Source organism: Colias eurytheme, chromosome 21 (assembly GCF_061535395.1).
Source record: "Colias eurytheme isolate Ceu_HAF_F1 chromosome 21, ilColEury1 Martin Lab GWU primary, whole genome shotgun sequence".
Taxonomy (NCBI): Eukaryota; Metazoa; Arthropoda; class Insecta; order Lepidoptera; family Pieridae; genus Colias; species Colias eurytheme.
Genome location: NC_143000.1, coordinates 4,443,474 through 4,464,289, shown reverse-complemented (window position 1 = coordinate 4,464,289; position 20,816 = coordinate 4,443,474). Strand labels below are relative to the sequence as shown.

At 33.2% G+C, this 20,816-nt stretch overlaps 1 protein-coding gene across 1 annotated transcript; it reads left to right on the top strand.

The window, feature by feature from the left end:
• Positions 1-1,001: 1,001 nt before the first annotated feature.
• Positions 1,002-3,328, top strand: LOC149899058 (uncharacterized). The gene is made up of 4 exons (XM_090114596.1): positions 1,002-1,041; positions 2,604-2,826; positions 2,953-3,014; positions 3,090-3,328. Exons 1-4 carry the CDS (start codon positions 1,002-1,004, stop codon positions 3,128-3,130), a joined length of 366 nt encoding a protein of 121 aa, XP_089970722.1. The 3' UTR covers positions 3,131-3,328.
• Positions 3,329-20,816: the final 17,488 nt, after the last annotated feature.

The window sequence follows — 20,816 nt, the reverse complement described above, 5'->3', positions numbered from 1 at the left end:
ATCAGTGAATCCCATATGAGCATCCTGGAGCAATGCCACTTCCTTTGTTCTGGCTTGTAGGTATTTGCTGAACATGTAAATATATTATGTTCAAATGTAAAGAAGATGTAGAATATAAGTATGTGTTATTTTTTGTGACTAATTTAAATTTTAAATATAGAAAGACTTGGTTGCTATTACAATCAATGTACGAGTATATAATTGAGATAGTGGGTTAGTGGTCTAATACCTACCTACTAACATCAGATTATTTTGTTTTATAAAAATCATGTTTTCGTGATGCATATTTCAAATGTCTATATGAATGATTCAGAGATTCTTGTTTTCAGATTAATTAAATGAAAATGAGAAATACCTAAATAACATAATTTGTAATTCATGAAACCTCAGGCAATTAGAAAATTGGAGAAAGATTTTTGCTTTTACGACATGCAATTTTGGGTATTTAATCTCCTATGTGTCTTGCTTTACATGTTTAAAGAAGGCTTTGTAATACATAGTATCGGAAAAGAATACCACTTCCATTAAAATGTAACAAGCTGTTGAAACACAATCACATAAATATGACACTAGAACCATGATGAAGCCGAGAAAATAAACAGAAGTTGGAGAAAAATAACATTTCTCATACATTTCCTGAGTTTCTTTGCTGTTTTCAATAAAAGTCACTTTAGCGGAATTCTCTTTGTAAATAAAGGTGGAATGGGATCGCCAAGATTGAAGAGGGTCTCATTGTTAGATGCTGCTGAGGCACCATTAATTAATTCTGCATAGCACTTAGCAATTTAGGTACTGTTAATAATAATTGATGTATAAATGTTGCAAATGGCGTCATTTGTTTCAGTGTCTTGAAAGTGGTTGAGGTTCCTGAGTCTATGAAAGTTTACGGGTCAGGATAAGTTCTAGTGCGGATACGTTCATGTTATAGTAATATGTATTATAAAGATGTAGAATTACCCTAAACCAATTTGCCAAGCACGGAGACCACTACCGCATTCAAAATGTCAAAAAGTATCTGCACGAACACGTTAAAAGAAAAGCGTATGTAAAATTCAAATTACTTTTCAATCATTTGCTGTAATGGAGATACCAAAGTAATTTTAACTAAATTATTTTTTCGGGTCATGTTATGATATTAGGAAATAGGAACGTTCAATTAGTTCCTTCTAATAATTATTAGAAAATAAAAAAAAAATTGAATAAATAACATAATATAATGGTCTAAATCCGAATAGCTAGTTGCTATAAGTAATATCAACGTGGATATAAAATCAGATACCTACTACTAACGGTAATTTGTTCTCATAAATAAAAACCGGCCAAGTGCGAGTCGGGCTCGCGCACAAAGGGTTCCGTAGCAGCAAATATAATAAATTACAGTTAAATCAACCTATCTCAAAAACTATAAGAGATACTTTGATCAAACCAAAAATCGTTGAAAGAGTTAATTAGCATGCATCACCTCTATTTTTTTTAGAATTTTATACCCCGTAGTTATAAAAATAGAGGGGGGGGGACATACTTTTTACGACTTTGAGAGCTGATATCTCAAAAACCGTTCACTTTAAGAAAAATGTTTTTTAGAAAACTTTATATCATTTTAAAAGACCTTTCCATTGATACCCCACACGGGTATGTACATCGAAAAAAAAAATTTCATCCCTCAGTTACATGTATGGGGGGCCCCACCCCCAATTCTTTTTTTTACTATTTAGTGTCATATTTTTGTAGCGGTTCATACAACACATATTCCCATCAAATTTCATCACTGTAGTACTTATAGTTTCCGAGTAAATCGGCTGTGACAGACGGACAGACGGACAGACGGACAGACGGACATGACGAAACTATAAGGGTTCCGTTTTTGCCATTTTGGCTACGGAACCCTAAAAAGTACGTTAAGAAAAGTTACTCAAATAATACTTATTTAAATTCTAAAACTGTCATCGGTTTTCGTAGAGTATTAATTTATGAGCGATGCGTTTACTCAGCGTTTTCTATTTATTGCCGTATTTTATCGATATCTGAGCTTTTATGTTTGTTTTTAAATAATCAAACTTATCATATTTTATAACCGAAACGTTATACTGCTTTATTTTAGTTTTATGTCACTCTTAAAATGAGACATGGATTTTACGGCTCAAAATAACTTTGACATTAGAAAACTTTAACGCAAACAAGTAGGAACCCACACACCGTTATTAAATATCTAAACTATTAAGTAACTATCTATTTTATTAAAAAAAAAAAAACTACTAAATATTATAATTAATAATTTTACGGCCCTTTTTAAACCTTCGTAATTTTTATATTATTAAAGTTGTCGTGATGAAAATTCTTGACAAGAAAGTTCAATAGTAACACAATACGTCTACCGTTTTAGAAACATGATTCCATGATATTTTCTCGATAGAAAAAAAATACAAAGTTGTCATTGTTATTTTTTTTTAATCTCTGGCATCTTCAAAATAACAAACGTAAAGTTACGACTTTTTTGATATTAACTATAAAATATACAACCTATACGTCTACCGATTTAGAATTTTGAAATATGCGATGGTTTTGAAATAAACAAGAAATACTTGAAATTTGCGCGCGACCAGCCAATATAGCGAGAGCCGCCCTGTACCTTCCTACCCCGATCGCTGCACGAGTCATTCCCGCTACGGCCGTCACACGAGGAACTTGTGTCGCTCGCGCAATCGTAACAAAGGGTGACAACACGATAAGACAAAATGAGACAAATGGGGACAATAAAGAAAATAAGAAGAAGAAACATAAAGGTTGGAGGAAAAAGAATGCTTACAATTGGAACAAATTAATGAAGTAAGTTGGTTTTATTTTAAATTTGATGATAATTGTATTATAGACGATGTTTGATATGTACCCCTGTTTTAAGTACATAACGAATGTGTAAGATTTTTTCATTTATAGCATAGATAATCTTTTCAGAAATCCGGAATCCAGAAGGAAAATAAACCCACTGATTGTTCACAATGTGAACCCACTCCTTCGTAAGTACCTTTATTCAGTCAAAAATGTATGTTATCAACGCTCTACTTTTTTTTATCGCATGATTCCATTTTTAGCAAAAAGCAACAAAGTGCAAAGAAATAAAAAATCATGGTGAACTTAGTGGAAGTATGGTGGACATAATATGGAACAGGAGCTCATTGGAGTAGTATTATATTTAAAAAAAATACGAAAAAATTTCAAGAATTACATTTCTTAGTAGGTGGTAGATAAGTATGTTGTATAAAGAATTTGATGTTGATATTTATTTCATTTATACTTACTACACCTGTGCGGGAAATTGCTTAGTACTAAAACAGGTTTATATTCATATTTACATAGTAATCTGAGTTTTAATTTCGAAAATTTTTGTGTAAGTATATTAATGAGTTCCTGGGTGATCTGGAAACACAATTGGGCCCGGAAGATGGCGCTGCAGTCACTCCTCCTAATCACATGAACCGATTTGGATGAATATTTGTGTGCACATTTCATTGTTGTGGGATGATTGGTTGATTCGTTTTCACATGAGCTAATATTATGTATTTTTGTTGTAAACTTAATTTAATGTTTATAATACATTATTATTGGTATAAATAAGCCAGTGTTCGTCTCACATTGCTGTACCTGCCTACCTACCCTACCAGGGCCTAACTTTGTTCTGGCTATTTTATTTTGATTATTTGTAATGAATAATTACAATTATAATAGAGTGCAAAAAATAAATACATGCGTCAATATATTTTGTGTTTTTTTTTAAACAATTTTTTTATTTAAAAAAATATCATTCCGACCGCACCTATTATGACCTGTATTATTTTGTAATAAAGTAAACATTACGAAATAATAATAATTATTAATAATGTCTAAGAAGTTGTTAAAAAGAAGATTATTTGTTTATAAGCAAGAAAATAAAACCAATAAATCAACAATTAAATAAATGTATAACAATATTATAACTGTATGACGACTCCATACATGTTTGTCCCGAGTCGGCCAGCGGCAGCGCGGCGAGTTTGCAAGAATGACTTCGCGCACACCCGCGTTCGCGATAGCGAGCTATTAGACTCCGCCCGCCAAGCAGTGGATTTTTTTTTGTGTATCGTCTTAATTAAGTTTCTCGTATCCAACTAAAATTATCTTTAAAGTTGGATATGAGAAAAATTAGATTATCGAATTATGAACGAATGTATTTTGTAGAGCGGATTTGAAAAATGTTAAAAATAGTTTAAAATATACTCGGTGCAAAATTACATCCAAATTTTAACTCGTAAAAGTCAACAATACCTGTGTCAGTATAATACGTTAGTGACACACGTAAATTTCACGTTATTGTAGGGTTGACACAAACAAGTTGTAGATATTATAAATAACAATAGTTTCAAAACTTTTTTCTATTAGGTACTGCTTGCTATTTTTAGTAGCCATTTCTTATTGATAGTTTTTTCTAAAATGGTTCACAAATTGATAGTATCAGTCATGAGGAAGAATAGATTTGAAATAAATTTATACCGCCCTTTCAAAAATCGACAATATCTCTCTCTCACTCTTAAAAACAACTATCACAATAATTACATTTCTTGTTTAAATAATTATCAATATTAAAATTAAAGGCACAAAAATAAATAAAATAAAACAAAAGTTGACAACCCTGTACCACGCCCGCCTGGAATACCAAGGGGAAATTCCTTCGTATATAAACAGTAAGTGGAATGTAGCAAAGGGTGGACCGAGGTGGATCCTTCAATGAAAAATCTAATATCACTCAAGTGAGGTAAAACTGAACAATTTGCCGCTCATGAATTTTAAAGAGACAATTTCTTTGCGCCGTCTAAAATTATCCCGCGGCTTATTATTCCACCGCAAATATTTCCGTATAAATTGTTTTATACATTCTTATCTCGTTTATTTTAATATTTATGTGTTGAAGAAAATTATTTTGCGCGTTTTCTGATACTATAGTCGAATTTAGTAGCCATCATTAGCGTAAAAGTATGTTTCTTTCCTTTTCATTCTGATGAAAGGTCATTGACTCTAACAACCCACGTCGTCTTAATATCTTTGCTGTATTCTTCTGATCGATATTCGGAAATCGCAGCCAATTTCCCAATTATAATATTATAAATTATTCGTATAGGAGCTAGCAACGTTGACAAGAGAGAATTTTAGTATAGTTGGTTCTTTGATATACTTCCTATTTCGGTTAGAGTCCGGGCTGTCTGGCATATAGTCTTATCATTTATCACATAAATTTTACTAACTTAGGGTTTCTTTTTAAATTTGGGCGCCTCGAATCCGGCACATCTCAACCTATGTTTGTACATGCAAACCACTAAGCCGACGAGATTGTCAACCCTCCTCACTCCCCCATTGTATAATTATATTCAAATGGTTTATTAGATTTTCACGACCCTTTTTGCACAGAGGGCAAAAAAGAGTTGACGATACTTTTTAATTTCGTTATCTATGCTTTATAGGGAAAATATAGCCCCTACAGGCTACACCATCTATCAAGAGTTACTTGAATAAACGTATACAAAACTGTACCAATGATAAGAAACCATTAATTTATCACATAAACACAGAGCTTGCAGTTTACGAAATTATCAAATAATTTTGATCATTTCATGAAAAAACCGCGCGTTTAGTTGGCCATATCTTGAAACGATTTCATATCAATGATCTGCTCAAGCCATATCATGATGTAGCCAAACTAAATTGGCCATTTCACGAAATGATCATGAAATGAGCAAATTTACGATATGGCCACGACAGATATATAACTAGGGCATGCAGAACCGAGTCCGGTTCCAAGTTTCTGAAACCCGGTTCCAAATCGAGCTCAGAACCGGGTAGAACCGGGTTACCCGGTTCTTTTATAATACTTCGGAAAAAATACGAAATTAAACAAAAGTAACTGTAAAAGGACCTGATGGACCTTTTATTTTACGCGGCTTGTGTCTTATTTTATTAAATTAGTAAAGAAACAAAATTTCAATACTTCTCTTTATTTATCAGTCTTATAAAAGTACCTTGTTATCATAATATCACATATAAACTTAAAGCTTATTAATTATCTGCAAACTGTAAAGCAAAAAACCGGCCAAGTGCGAGTCGGACTCGCGCTCCGAGGCCTCCGAACAAACCTATTTTTTATAATGTTGTAACTTTAAAATTTATGTTTCTAGCAATTTTTCCTTTATCTATGTTATAAAACGTTACTTTTACCAAATTTAAAGGGTCTGTGTTCATGAGAAGTATCCTGTAGGTTTTGAGTCCCATGCGAATGACGAAATTTGCGAAAATTTTCAGCATTTACGGTTGTATCTTTTGATGCGTTGGCTTGTGAGTTCGACTTTTTCACATAAAAGGGACCGAAGACTTGAGTATTCGATATAAATTTCAGCTTGATACCATATGAAACAGTAAAATCAACAGCTTTTCAAATTCACGACAAATCTAATAGTTACATAAAAATATTTCTGTAGCCTAATTTTTGTCAATTTCGAAGCCTAGGTAATTTTTTTTTGGTAATACAACCGTAGGAAACTTATAGCATCTAAGGTTAGACAACCAATCAGAGGCACTCTTGAGGCGTGGCACGAAAGTTCGCGATGCACGTGAGTCTGACGTTGCCAGATACAATAAATTTGTTAAAATAATGCAGCAAAATATAAATAATACTTTATATTTTAATATTTTAGTCGGAACCGGGGGAACCGGGTTTCATACTATTCAGACCCGGTTCTCAAGATCATCAAAAAACCCGGGTTTACCCGGGTTTTTCGGAACCGGGTAAACCCGGGTGCATGCCCTATATATAACCTCTGCTCTTTCGTTAATAACATTTATTTACATGCAATACACAAATTATCTTTTAATAATTATTCCGCACATTATCACTTATGGCTGGTTCACACTTTGATTAGTGCGAGTGCAGGTGATGAGTAGTACTACGTGTGGACAGCGACTGTTTAGTGCGAGTGTTTAGTAGGCTGTGTAGTAAAGTGAATAGAAGCGTGTTCTATTTTTTTGCGAGTGGACTGCGAGTAGCCACGTCCCGCGCGCCCTCCCTTCCCCCTCACTCGCAGCGTGCCTGCACTCGCACTAATCACCGGCACTCGCAGTCAATTGGACACTACTCGCACTACACACCTGCACTCGCACTAATCACCTGCACTCGCAGTCAATTGGACACTACTCGCACTACACACCTGCACTCGCACTAAACACCTGCACTCACACTAATCAAAGTGTGAACCAGCCATTACACGTTCACTCGTCCGATTTTAATATTGCACCAATTTAATAATTTACGGATAACATAACGAACCTGTATTAATTAAAATTAATTACACCGTTCAGATCTACGGATAATCTCCCGATGAATTTTCATTTGCACCTTCCAATCTATGACAGATTAACAAAGATGGTTTTAATGAGATTTCGTTTTAATGGTGGGCCACTACCGGCTGCGTTTTGCTCTGGTTTAATTATTGAAAATCTATACTTAATACTAGTGGTCCGCCCCGGCTTCGCCCGTGGTACCTACATGTTTGAACTATCCTATCTCTCAAGTTGGATCGAATTGCACATGGTGTGCGAATTTTATTATAATCGGTTAAGTGGTTTAGGAGTCCATTGAGGACAAACATTGTGACACGAGATTTATCTTAATATGAGAGATTAACTTGAGAGATAGGATAGTTTAAACATGTAGGTACCACGGGCGAAGCCGGGGCGGACCGCTAGTATATTATATGTATTAAGATTATAAAGCTGAAGAGTTCGTTTGTTTGTTTGAACTCGCTAATCTATTGAATGGATCATGTACGGTAAGGCTATTATTTTATTAAGTTTGGTGTAGATATTTTTAGTAGGTACCTACCTACACTCGATGTGCAACATAAACTCAAACTCAAAACTCAAACATTTATTTATTCAATTAGACTTCTCCGAGAAGCACTTTTGAAACGTCAATACATATTTTTAAAATTTACCACCGATTCGGAAAGCAGTATCTATGGAGAAGAATCGGCAAGAAACTCCATAGTTGCTCTTTTAAATCATTTCAGTATAACAATTTCATTTTACAAAATATGTAAGTATCTAACTGTGCGTATAATTATATTATCATAATATGCCAAAGAACACTGTCCTGTGGTTTTTACGCGACAAAAATATAAAATGATACTAGTTAGTTAGGTTAGTAAATTAATAAATGGTAAGAAATTAACACATAGTTTGTTAAAGTAAAAATTAGAAAGTAAACAATAAAATTGATAGGTATTTAAAGATGATTCAAGGCTGAAGTTGGGGCGGCAAATAAAACAATTGGGATCAAAGCTTCATCCTATACAATGTGAGCTTAATTTATTTCACCAATAGGTAAGTACTTATAATTATTTTGGTAAATAATTTTTATCGGTCCTCAAGATATTTTTCGTCAAAAAAGGTTCATTTCGTCGCGTTGTTATCACATCCATACTAATATTATAAATGCGAAAGTAACTCTGTCTGTCTGTATGTTACTCAATCACGCCTTAACTAATGAACCAATTTGCATGAAATTTGGTATAGAGATATTTTGATACCCGAGAAAGGACATAGGATAGGTTTTATCCCGGAAATCCTACGGGAACAGGTTTTTCTTTGAAAACGCGGGCGAAGCCGCGGGCGGAAAGCTAGTTTATTATAAAGGTATTTACTTATGCCAAAAACATCAAAAAGTTTAAATAGCCTTTTCTTTTCAAGCCGATCTTTATGACAGTATTTTAATGTATAATGCTATTATATTATAATTTATAATGCCTATATTTTTATAGAAGGTTAAAACTCTACTCAAAATTAAGTACCTATATCATAGTCATGATAATTCATGACCATCGAATAAAGCCATTTGAAAGGTAGTTTAATTTTGAAATATACAAATAAAGTAACAATTTAGGATATTTTTCTATTTCGATTGTTAGTACCTCTGTTATTAAAAAGATTTCCCTCCGGACGTTTGTCTTAATTTTTCTTTTACCTAAAGATATTTTCACGGTAACATCATAAAATTACTTTTTAAGTAAACAGTCTATCATAAAGTACGTTTACTCATAATTGCTTTTTTATTATTATACACGACTGGACATCTTTTTAGATAAATAATAATCAAGGAGAAGATTGCTTAGCCGTCTGACTTCGGGGCAACGCTTCAAAAGAGCGAAATATATTTTCTGGAAGTCGAGTCAATATTGATAAGGTAACTATTTTATTCAAAACTAGCGGTCCGCCCCGGCTTCGCCCGTGGTAAATAATATTTACGTTTTCTCTACATAAGAACCATCCTCCTACTTCAAGGAATATAATAAAAAAAGTATTATCGAAATCGGTTCAGCCGTTCTCGAGTTATGCGCTTACCAACACATTTTGCGATTCATTTTTACATATAAGATAAATTGAGTAAGATGAAGCGTATTTTTAATATCGACATTCTTCCATTGAATTTTATAAGTAGCACGATATTGTCAAGTTAACGGTGTTTATGGTCCGGGAGCCAGCAGCAGATTTTATGACCAAGTTCCTCTCAAGCGGTAATTAGTAAAATGCATCAAAGTATAGTATTATGAAGCCTCGTGAACGTCAGCTGGAGCTCGGTTGGGGGGAAGAGCGGTTGTAGCCTCCCGTATCAGCTGACGGTTTTTCCACCAAGATACAGCCAGCTGACATATATATTTATCCACAGTTACATATAAGCTATCATCAGGTAAATTTTTGTTTGAGAGGAAATAACGGAAAATAAATTTTTCTTTAAATTTAACTTTCATGTTCGAGACACCAGCTGACGTATAATACACCATGTTGTAACCAGCTGACTATTTTTTTTCGTTGAGATATTGGGTTAGCTACAATTTGACAAATTTTTAGCTGAGAGGAAATGAATGAATGAATGTATTTTTTTTCCTATGTGCGTGGGAGGCTACAACCGCTCACCCCCCCAACCGAGCGCCAGCTGACGTTCACGAGGCTTTATAATACTATACTCTCATGCGTCTGACGAATTATCTCTTGAGAGGAAATAGTTAACCAAATTTGCACCTGGCTCCCTAACCATTATGTTCTAAGACGTTCAAATAACAATTACGTATTAGAAAATATTATCAACATTTATAACTAGATATTAAATTTTAAAGCAACGAAGGACGGTAACACTACCTTTAATCACAAAGTGGTTAATTTGTGAGACATAAATTTAAATCAAAGTTTACACAAAGTTTTCATTTCACTTTCTAGAACGAGTTAAATTAAATTCTTAACCGGGAACCTTCTTTAGACCCTATAATATTTTACCGAGATCTTAATATATGTAATATGGTTAAACTTTTAAAATGCCTAAATCCCTCCTTCGGAACATTCGACTCGTAAAATTCTATCCTCCTAACAGGATTGTCTATATCCAATATCTAAACACATTACATGACCACTAATCGTCCTGTCTAGAGAAATGTAACAGTATATCGCTTATTACGTTACAGGCAGTCCGTGTAATCGGTATAATTCCGTATGACAATATTTACGGAAGCTTTATGGCCACTCTCACTGATGGCTGCTATAAGTAATGAGCGCTTATTATTTGCTAGAAATTATTCTTTGCTTGTGTGCGTGAGTTTATGATATTGAATTTATGTAGAGGTTATAGGGATGTTCTTGTGTAGTTAGAAATTGTAACTGGATTTCTTTAATGATGGTAGATTTAAAAGGAATAAAAATTATACCAAGCTATGAACTAAATCGTACGTTATGCGTATTGCGTAATATATCAAATACAAAATAATCCCATATATTCTGAAATAAAATAAAGAAACATACTTACAAATGAATACCACGATCAACAAATCGTTTCTAGATATAGCAATCAAGTAAAATTATATTATACCTAATAAAACATATTGTTTATGTAACTAAATATAACGAGACATGTGAACGTTTTTCTAGGGACCCCAAACACTTCAAGGAAATAACGATCCTAAGTAAACATCGTGATTTCTTACCACCATAATTGGATAACTAAATCCTGCGGTCGTTTTGATACTTACAAAAATGCGATAGATTCTAATATATAAGACCTTTAATACTAAAACCTATATATTGAAGGCTTTATTCCGGTCGTGCGTCTAATAACGTATAAATAATAAAATCATGTAGGTATAAAGTTTGTACTAAAAAAATATAAGATAATATTTTCCGGTTCATAAAGTTCTAAAAAGCGTTGTTTAGTTTGAATAGATAGTATTCGGAAATATTTATTATGAAATATTTAAATTTTAGTGAATGTAATGTTCTATATTATGAAAGTATGCATATTAGATCTTAGAATCAAAGCAGGTTCTTATTGTTGAAGAAGCAATTTGTAATGTGCACGAACATCTTGCTTTACAACGTGAAAAAGGAAATAAAAATAGACATAATTCGCAGATTCTTTTACACAATTTTAAAAGAAATAGCAATTATTTTTTAATTAAATATATTCACCCTGGTGCGTAATTCATTTTCCCAATGTTTTAATCACAAAGATCTACTTACTAAGGTTAAACAAAAATTCAAGGAGCTACATAAGGAAATCCCAAAACCAATTTCTTATAAAAAGGAAAGTTTAAAGGGCAGATCAATCACCTAACGCAAATTATTCAATCACTGATGTATTGACCACCGTAAATGTAGGCTCAGTCGGCTTGAGACGGATGTGGAAACCCTATGAAAAATAAGGGTGTTTATGGAGTTTATATGTTTTAAAATCTATAGGAATAAATTGCATCTATAAGTAATTAATGTATGTGTTTGTGAAGTTTTTTACCATGTATACAATGTAATGAGTATGATTTGTCATAAGACTTTCAAAAACGAAGTAACGTATATATAACCCCAGCGTGTATTAACAATATAATTTCACCTAATTGTATATTAGAATAGCTAATTTAAAAAAATAAATAGCGAAGCGTACTCGAAACTGTATTTTCAATATTCTAATCAAGACTGAGTAAATAATAACTTCTGTATTTTGATGCGGAACTATTTGAAGGTAAATATTTTTGCGTCAAATTAACAAAAGATTAACAAAAAAATTCCAGCACTGAATATTAGTTTCAAACAAAAGCATTACTTATATCAAGGCCCAAGTGTCTTCAAATCAAGCCTTTATTCAACAGTTCATTTTAATTTAAATTTCCCAAAATTAACCTAAATTAAAACATTGATTCGCACTCCGCTAACCTCCCCGCTTTTGTTCCGAACATAAAGAGAGAATTTTTTATCGTCAAGTCACACCGAAGTACATTAAAACATTTCAGTACAAGGAAAGAATTTTATTACAAAGTTAAATTACATTGCTGTTATTATTCTTCATAATACTCACGGGTTCACTTGATGACACTTCATTTATGTTATCTTATTCCCTTAGTAACACTATGTTATGTATTTGTTTTTAAATTTACAAACCCTTCTTTTTAATTCGGTCGTTTTAAGTGCGTTATTCTTAGTCCGATCATCTTTTTGTTTGTGATTTCATTTCAGCTGCGTCATCATCGGATTTTTCAATGAACGTCCCCTTCGCAAGCGAAAAACAAAAGAAAACACAAGTTCACCAAATATTAATATGACAGAGGAAATCCATTACATCAGATAAATATCGAGTGATGAAGCACGTTAAGGAAAAATTGCAAGTCATCATGGAATGAATAGCTGAAGACATAGCTGGAATATAAGAAATATGTGATTTCGAGACGCGGCATTCGTCTACTCATGAATAAACGATTTGTGTCACGCCTGCTTTTCTTGTTTTAGGGGCATCGTCTTGGATATTGCTACGAGTTATGTGCAAATGCATATTCAAACACGTGGTTCTTGTAATACATAATATTGTATGTAACAAAACGCTGCAAGACGTACATTCGAATGCATACTTTTTGCATTTCAATTTATTGAAACCGTGCTTTTTGTTTTTAATTTAACAACTTTTGTAAAGTTGGTAGGTATATAATACAATTTTATAATATTTATTACTATTCGATATTAAGGTTTTTCAAAAAAGTATGATGTAAAGGTATGACATAAAAAATAAAGAATATTGTAGCTAAAAATTAGATCCTGAAAACATTTAGAAGTATGTTTGTACAATGTACAGTGAAATTTCTCGCTCATTCAAATTTCCGCGAATTTCATCCCCGGTGCAAAACATACGTTTTAACGTCTTTTTTAACGCATAAATAATATGAATACGCAAAAAGGACAGTGAAATTTTGTAAACATTTTTTTAGACAAACAATTTTCGACGTCTACGAGCTTTGAATATATTATACTCAGAGAGAAAGGGCAAAAGACATGTAAATATTTTACAAGGTCGGTCTTTTTGTTTGTTTATCCGCGTATTGTGGATTACGTCAGTCATGTAGAATTGGATTATGTATACAGTGATTATCTGGGAATCATAATAACGCTGAAAATATGGAGCAATATTTGGGAATTAAATGGAGGTGGTATCTAAGAATTCCGCCCTAGAGTCGCATTTTTATTTGCTCCTTCATTTATTCTTTAGATTTATTATTTGTCATCCTCTTTGAAACATTATAATAAAATCTACCTTTTTCTATGCTCTCTTGTTGAAAGAATGTTTTTTCTTTTACCAATTAATGCATTATTTAGTCAGTGTAACTGGAACCTGCTTGTATTGAAAGGGACAATAGTCAATGACTACTCAAAATGTGAAACTTGCAACTACCAGGGTAATTAGTTATCCGAATCAGGCGTGATGTGAACTCTATGGAAGGTGTTAAAAGATATTGCATTGGTGTAAATTGAAATCGAAACAGATTTGGAAAAAATTAAGCAAATGTAAAGCAAAATGTAATGTAATATAGCCAAAATGATGAAAGATAACCACGAAACTTAATGAATAACAGCAATAATGAAAAGACACTTCATATCAGAGGCGGCCTTAGGGGGTGGCGAACGGGGCAATCGCCCGGGGCCTCGCTCTTGCAGGGGCCTCGCGCAACAAGCAACCACCCAAGCAAATTTAAAAAAATGAAAATGTGTGCGTGTACTGAGTATGTTCATGCGTGTGTATGAAGGAAACGACGATATTATCTCGGTGCTGAAATACATAATAGAAAACAAATTAACTGAAGTTTACCCCACTATCGAAATAGCTCTGAGAATTATTGCCACCACACCTGTGACAGTTGCGTCTGTGATCCATTGAAATGTTACATTTTTTAGGCCTTACCTTGAGTTTTTTAGAGGACGCAATTTTATTTTTTTGATGTGTAGGGGGGGTCAGTGTGAAGCTAAAACCAAGTTTGTGGGGTCGCCACCCTTGTCCCAAGGCCGCCATCTTGAAAATAGCGATTGAAAGGGTTTTAACGATATATCTCTTAAACTATTTATCTGATAATAAAACAATTTTAACATTATTTGTTGCAAATTAAATTCTCTACAACTTTGATTCAGTAACTTTTTGTCGTAGAACTATAAATAAAAAAGTTATAAGTGAAAATGTTCAGAAATTAAAGCTATTTATATTTTTCAATAAAACTTTTTTTTATCATTTTACGAAGAAATGATGTAAGACTATTTTTGTAGATTGTTTTTCGAGGAACAACTTTTAAATACAACATTTTTTCATTACGTCAATAGCTAAGGTTTTACAGCGCTCAGAAGTGAGTACTATTTTTCAGTAGTAACTATACATAATAAATTGGCTATTGGCTCTTTTCCCAGACTCCACAACAATGGAAGCACACTGCAGAACATTTCAGCCCTGCTTTTCGACGTAAAAAAAAACGCACTTCCAGACTCTACCTCCTGGGTTGTGGGGAAAAGATTCAATAATTAATTATTAATAATATTGTAAAATTAATTATTAAAAATATTATTATAACAAAAATAAAATAATTACTGGTGACAAATTATTATTAGTACACACATAATATATCGTATTCTGTATAGTAAAGAGTACTTAAAATAGTACTCACTTCGGATGGCTGTAAAACCTTAGCTATTTACTTAATGAAAAAATGTTGTAAATAAAAGTTGTTCTACGAAAAACAATCTACAAAAATGGTCTGATATAATTTCTTCGTAAACTTATAAAAAAAAGTTTTATTGAAAAATATAAACATCTCTAATTTCTGAACATTTTCGCTTATAACTTTTTTGTTTATAGTTCTACGACAAAAAGTTACTGAACCTAAGTTGTAGAGAATTTAATTTGCAACGAATAATGTTAACATTGTTTTATTATCTGATAAATAGTTTAAGAGATATATCGTAAAAACCATTTCAACCGCTATTTTCAAGATGGCGGCCGTGGGACAAGGGTGGCGACCCCACAAAATTGGTGATAGCTTCACACTGACCCCCCCTACACATCAAAAAAATAAAATTGCGTCCTCTAAAAAATGCGACCCCAAATGTAAATTTTCAATGGACCACTGCTGAAAGGAGTTTTTCGAGGCTTAAAATTATTAAAACATATTTGAGGAATTCGATGACACAAGATCGGCTTTCAGCCCTTGCTATTCTTTCAATCGAAAGTGCTTTAATTAAAGATTTTAGCCTTAGGAAAAGCCGCAAACATCAATTTTAAAATTTATCATCTCTGTATTTGTTAATTTGGTAAATCTTTCTATGTATAAATATACAGAGTGTCCCAAAAAGTAGTGATATACTGAAGCTAGGAGGTAGAGGACCTAGAGGGCTATCCGAATCACCCCCATGTATGTTATGCGATTTTTCAATTTTAATTTTATTATTCAGAAGGCTTCAATCGAAAAATTGAAATCTAAATTTGGTAAGTGCAAAAATTGAATTAACATGATGATTAATAAAAACAAATTAAAACCAATAAAAAGGTGTTTAATTACCAGAAATTTTTAAAATGACGCCGCTGTTGCTCAGTGCAAGTGCGACATCACCGTAAAAAGTTGTCTTTTAAATGTCTGAATGCCCTTTTATCGTTTCTAATGGTTTCTTCTGCTACTATGAATTTCCGGGTTATTTACTTATTTCGTCCAAATTGTGGCAGTCTCTCGTCTTTGTAGTATCCCCACGGAAAAAAATCAATAGGGTTTATGTCCGGGGACCGTGAAGGCCAGGCTAAAGGGCAAAGATATCTTGAAAGATGGATTGGTCGTTGCAGCCTGCGCATGCGCCGGTGACGCCTGCCTTAAAGCCTGGCCTCCACGGTCCCTCAACCTAAACCCCATTGATTTTTATCAATGGGGATACCAAAAAGACCTCGGCTACTTGAGAGAATGCCACAATTTGGAAGAAATAACCCGGAAATAATAAAAATGATAAAAGGGCATTCAGACATTTAAAAGACAACTTTTTACGGTGATGTCGCACTTGCATTGAGCAACAGCGGGATTATTTAAAAAAAATCTGGTAAGTAATAAACACCTATTTATTGGTTTTAATGATCACCATGTTAATAAAATTTTGGCACTTACCATATTTAGATTTCAATTTTTCGATTGAAGCCTTCTGAATAATAAAATGAAATTTTTAGGGTAGCTACCTGATAGATAGAGCAAGTTTTTAAAAGCCAAATGGAAAACTTTTTTTATGTGACTTTATTTTTTATGGGCCCTTGAAGTTGTGAACATACTGGGTAATTTCATATTTCTTGGCATTTAATTCTTTTTTTATTCCATTCGAAGATCTAACGATAGTAAATGTTACCATACTGAATTGGCCTTTCTTTCAGCTTAGCACACATAAAAAATCAAGCATCTAGCGCAATAATTCACGTCACCATAAATAAAAATCTCATCGTACTCAGCGATAGATGAAAAATTGAAAAAAATGTCATAACTCCGAAAATACGAAAAATCGCATAACATACATGGGGGTGATTCGGATAGCCCTCTAGGTCCTCTACCTCCCAGCTTCCGTTCATCACTACTTTTTGGGACACCCTGTATAAATATTATAAAACTCAAATTTTATTCATTTGTATAACTTTATCATTTCTCCTCAAATATGACAAATACCTAAACCAAACAACCTACTTTCGCATCACATACATTTCACAAAGAGCAAAGGGCCTCGCAAAGGGCCTGCCGCCCGGAGCCTCGCAATGAGTAAGGCCGCCGCTGCTTCATATAATATCACCAGATTAGCAATGATGAAATTGATGATGATTTGAAAGTTATTCGAGACACACAATACAATACAAAGGACAAAATAGCTAAATATTTCACTATACTGTAACGGCTAGAACGCTTGGACACTCGGAATCCAACAATAACCTAAACATTTCAAACGGTCTAGAAAAGCAGACGTGCAAAAATTTAATGTAGCTCGTTGCTCAGGTAATTGGATAGAAAACTCAATTTGTGAAATGTGACCACTCGGTTTTTCTATACGTACTAATATTATAAAGCTGACGAGTTTGTTTGTTTGAACGCGCTAATCTCAGGAACCATGGGTTCGATTTAAAAAATTATTTCACTGTTATAGCGGCAGTACACATGGGGCCAACGTGTTGGGCCAACGTGTTGGGCAAAAATGAAGATTCCTGTTCACACATTGGCTTACTGATCATTCTGCATTGGCGCTTCAAAGATGGACGTAGTCCGTAGAAGTTCTTGCAGCCGCGGCAATTTATTTATATACAGTGCGTTTAATTATTACGTACATGTGCATCAATAACAATGAGTGTACTCTGCCGTCTGCGATGATACCATTTTCCAATCTCTATTGTCCTTTTTTATATCTGTATAAATAAAACATTATTATGTTTAGATTTTTTCAAATGTTTAAAATGTGTACATTTTACATTTAATTTAATTTTAACTACCTATACAACGAAACTTTAAAGATTAGATTTTAGATATTATAATTATATTAAATGATAATATTATTTATGTAATAAAGCACAATTTGATCAAAATCATGCTCATTGTATAATTATTGTTATTTAATTTTTAAGAACAAGTAACTTTTTAATACTATTTTACTCATTTTATAAATATATTCATTTTTTTATCGCATTGTATGAAAGTGAGATAAGAAAAACATCTAGAATAATATAATAAATAGAAAATAGAACATCTAATTTATTGAGTCATATGGTTTTATTTTTGTGTAGTTCATGCCGTGGATTCCAAATTATTCCTTCATGTCGATACAATTCTACGAATTGTAAAACCTCGGCGCCGCCATCGCTATCGGAATAAATTTCATTGACGCGCAACGATACTGTCTCCGCTGACGAGTAACAACAAACTGAACAAGACACCAACGTGTGAACGCTGTTTGTGGAGCGCGCCAAGATCCTTTGATGTGTGCACAAAAAACCGACAACATTCGGTTGGCCTGCCAATATTGGCGCCAACTAGGCTAATGAAGCCAACATACCGCCAAGTAGCTCTCTACACGTTGGCCCAACCCGTTGGCCCAACGCGTTGGCCCAATGTGTACTGCCACCATTAGATAGTGTATTTTTATCAAGGAAGGCTTATACATAGACTATTTATCAGCACGCTTAGACCAATAAGAGGAGCAATGCAGTTAAAACCGCGGGGCACAGCTAGTGCTCATTAAAACTACGGGAAGTTAACCATTCCCCATGATATTTCATACAATTTTGTGCGACTTATTCAAATGAGTGGGGAATTATGAGGTGTATGTATATTGCGGATCTCGGACTTACTAATTGACTTCTGCGGGTACGTTTTAGGAATTTTTAATTACTTAATATTTTCGCTGGTGATTTTGCAGCGACTTTTACAACTTTGGCATCTTGTCCTACTATTTTTAAGATTTTGGTGAAAGAACATGTCTTGAAAATTGAATTGCTTCTTCATAAATAACGGCAATTCAAAGATTCAGTTTTAATTAGGTATCCCTTATTAAAACTACCGATCGGTAAAGGATACGTTATAGGTAGGTAAGATTTCGCTATATAATTTCTATTGGTTGGGTATAATCACACATTCATCTTTACAATCATAGGGAAAAACAACACGTGGTCTGGCATCCATATTTACCATTTTATTTTCACCAATTCCACAGCCAACTGACAACTTTGGAGAAAGTTGTACGACAAGTTACATTTCTCCTGTGAGGATAGCTACTAAAGTATATATTTTATGTGAATATTATTGACAAAAGTGTGCAGATGCAGAGATATTATAAATAACGACTTATAGACAGTGACCCAAACGACAAGGCGTGGTCCTTGTGAATTATGATCACTCGTGGCGGTCAGCCATGATTGTTTGGAACCCATTGATCGCAGGCGAAGTTTGTTTTATTTATCGTACAATAAAATATAAATATCGTATAAGTTTATATAATATATATTTAAAGAGTTATAAACACTGCAGCTATCAGGAATTTATCAATAAAAGAATAGAAACAACATAAAATATGAACAGCTGGCACATTGCTCGTTTTATTTTATTAGGAGTAACATTTTTTTAGAGGTAGGGTCAACCGGGGCAAATGCAACTAAAAAATAACAAGTTTCAAGTTTGATCGGTTGCAGTTATCTCCTTTTATATTTGGTCATTTATTTGACCCATTAAGTGATTTTTGTATTTATTCAAGATTATTTTCAACCAATCAAGCAATACAGTAGTCTTATAAATAACTGGTAGTGAGAATATTTCCTAAAATTGGTAGAAAAAGTTACATTAACCCCTAGTCGGGGGTAAATGCAACTAACTGCCATAGCTCTTCTTCTATTTCATATAAAACAACGAATATAGAATATATTTATGAGATTTCATGTTATTCATAGGATTTTGAACTGGATAACCGTGTAGCAAGGACGAGTTTTCAGGAAAAATCTTATTTTTCTGATTGTGGGGCAAATGCAACTATTTGTTAGAGAATTAGTGTGGGGAATGCAAAAAACTTATTCATCGATATATTTTTATTATTCTATATATATATACAATAACGTTATCTATACAATAACGTTGCGATCGTAGATGGCGCCGCATTATTTAGAGGAAAAACTCATGTACCTACTTTGATTTACCACTTTAAATCGCAACAAAAAAAAACATCAGTGTACTACCTACTAAGTCAATTTTATTTTTTGGTCAGAACAAATAATATTCTTTGTGTTAAATATTGTTAAAAACGCAAACCAAACAAAATACGTTTATTAGTTAATCAACCGTTTACTAAAAATTACTTGAACAATCACAGAACTATTCTACCTATCGTTTTTAGTTACTTATATTCTTTAACCACGCTTTATCTAATTTGAATTTTACTTATGAACCCGTCTCTGGGTATAATATCGAAGAAATAATTGATGGTTCTTCTTTAATTAATCATAAAGAAAGTATATTTTGACTACCAAGAAGGATACATAATAAAAATATCGACACTGTCACATCACTAGTGTTTTTAGTTTCATACAAAAATATAAGGGGCTATTGTAACTAACCTCGCAGTTGCAATAACCCCACAGTGAAATTTTCATGAGGCAATTGTAACTGCATCAATAACACAAAATAGAGTCAACTAACGCACTAAAAATATAAATGAAATAAGCTTAACGGCTTGTGATAATCGTCTCCAATCAAAAACACCTGCAAAAAATCACTCCTAAACAATTTTTTTGTCTGCAAAACTCGACACCTGTTTTTACGCACACCAACTTCAAAATAGCGGTTTGACACAATGGCCTATCAATCAAATAGTTTTCATCGTAGGGGCACCATCTATTACTTGTAAGATTTATTAGTCGTTGAGTTATTGAATCATAGGTGGCGATTTATTACAACAACTCTAATAAA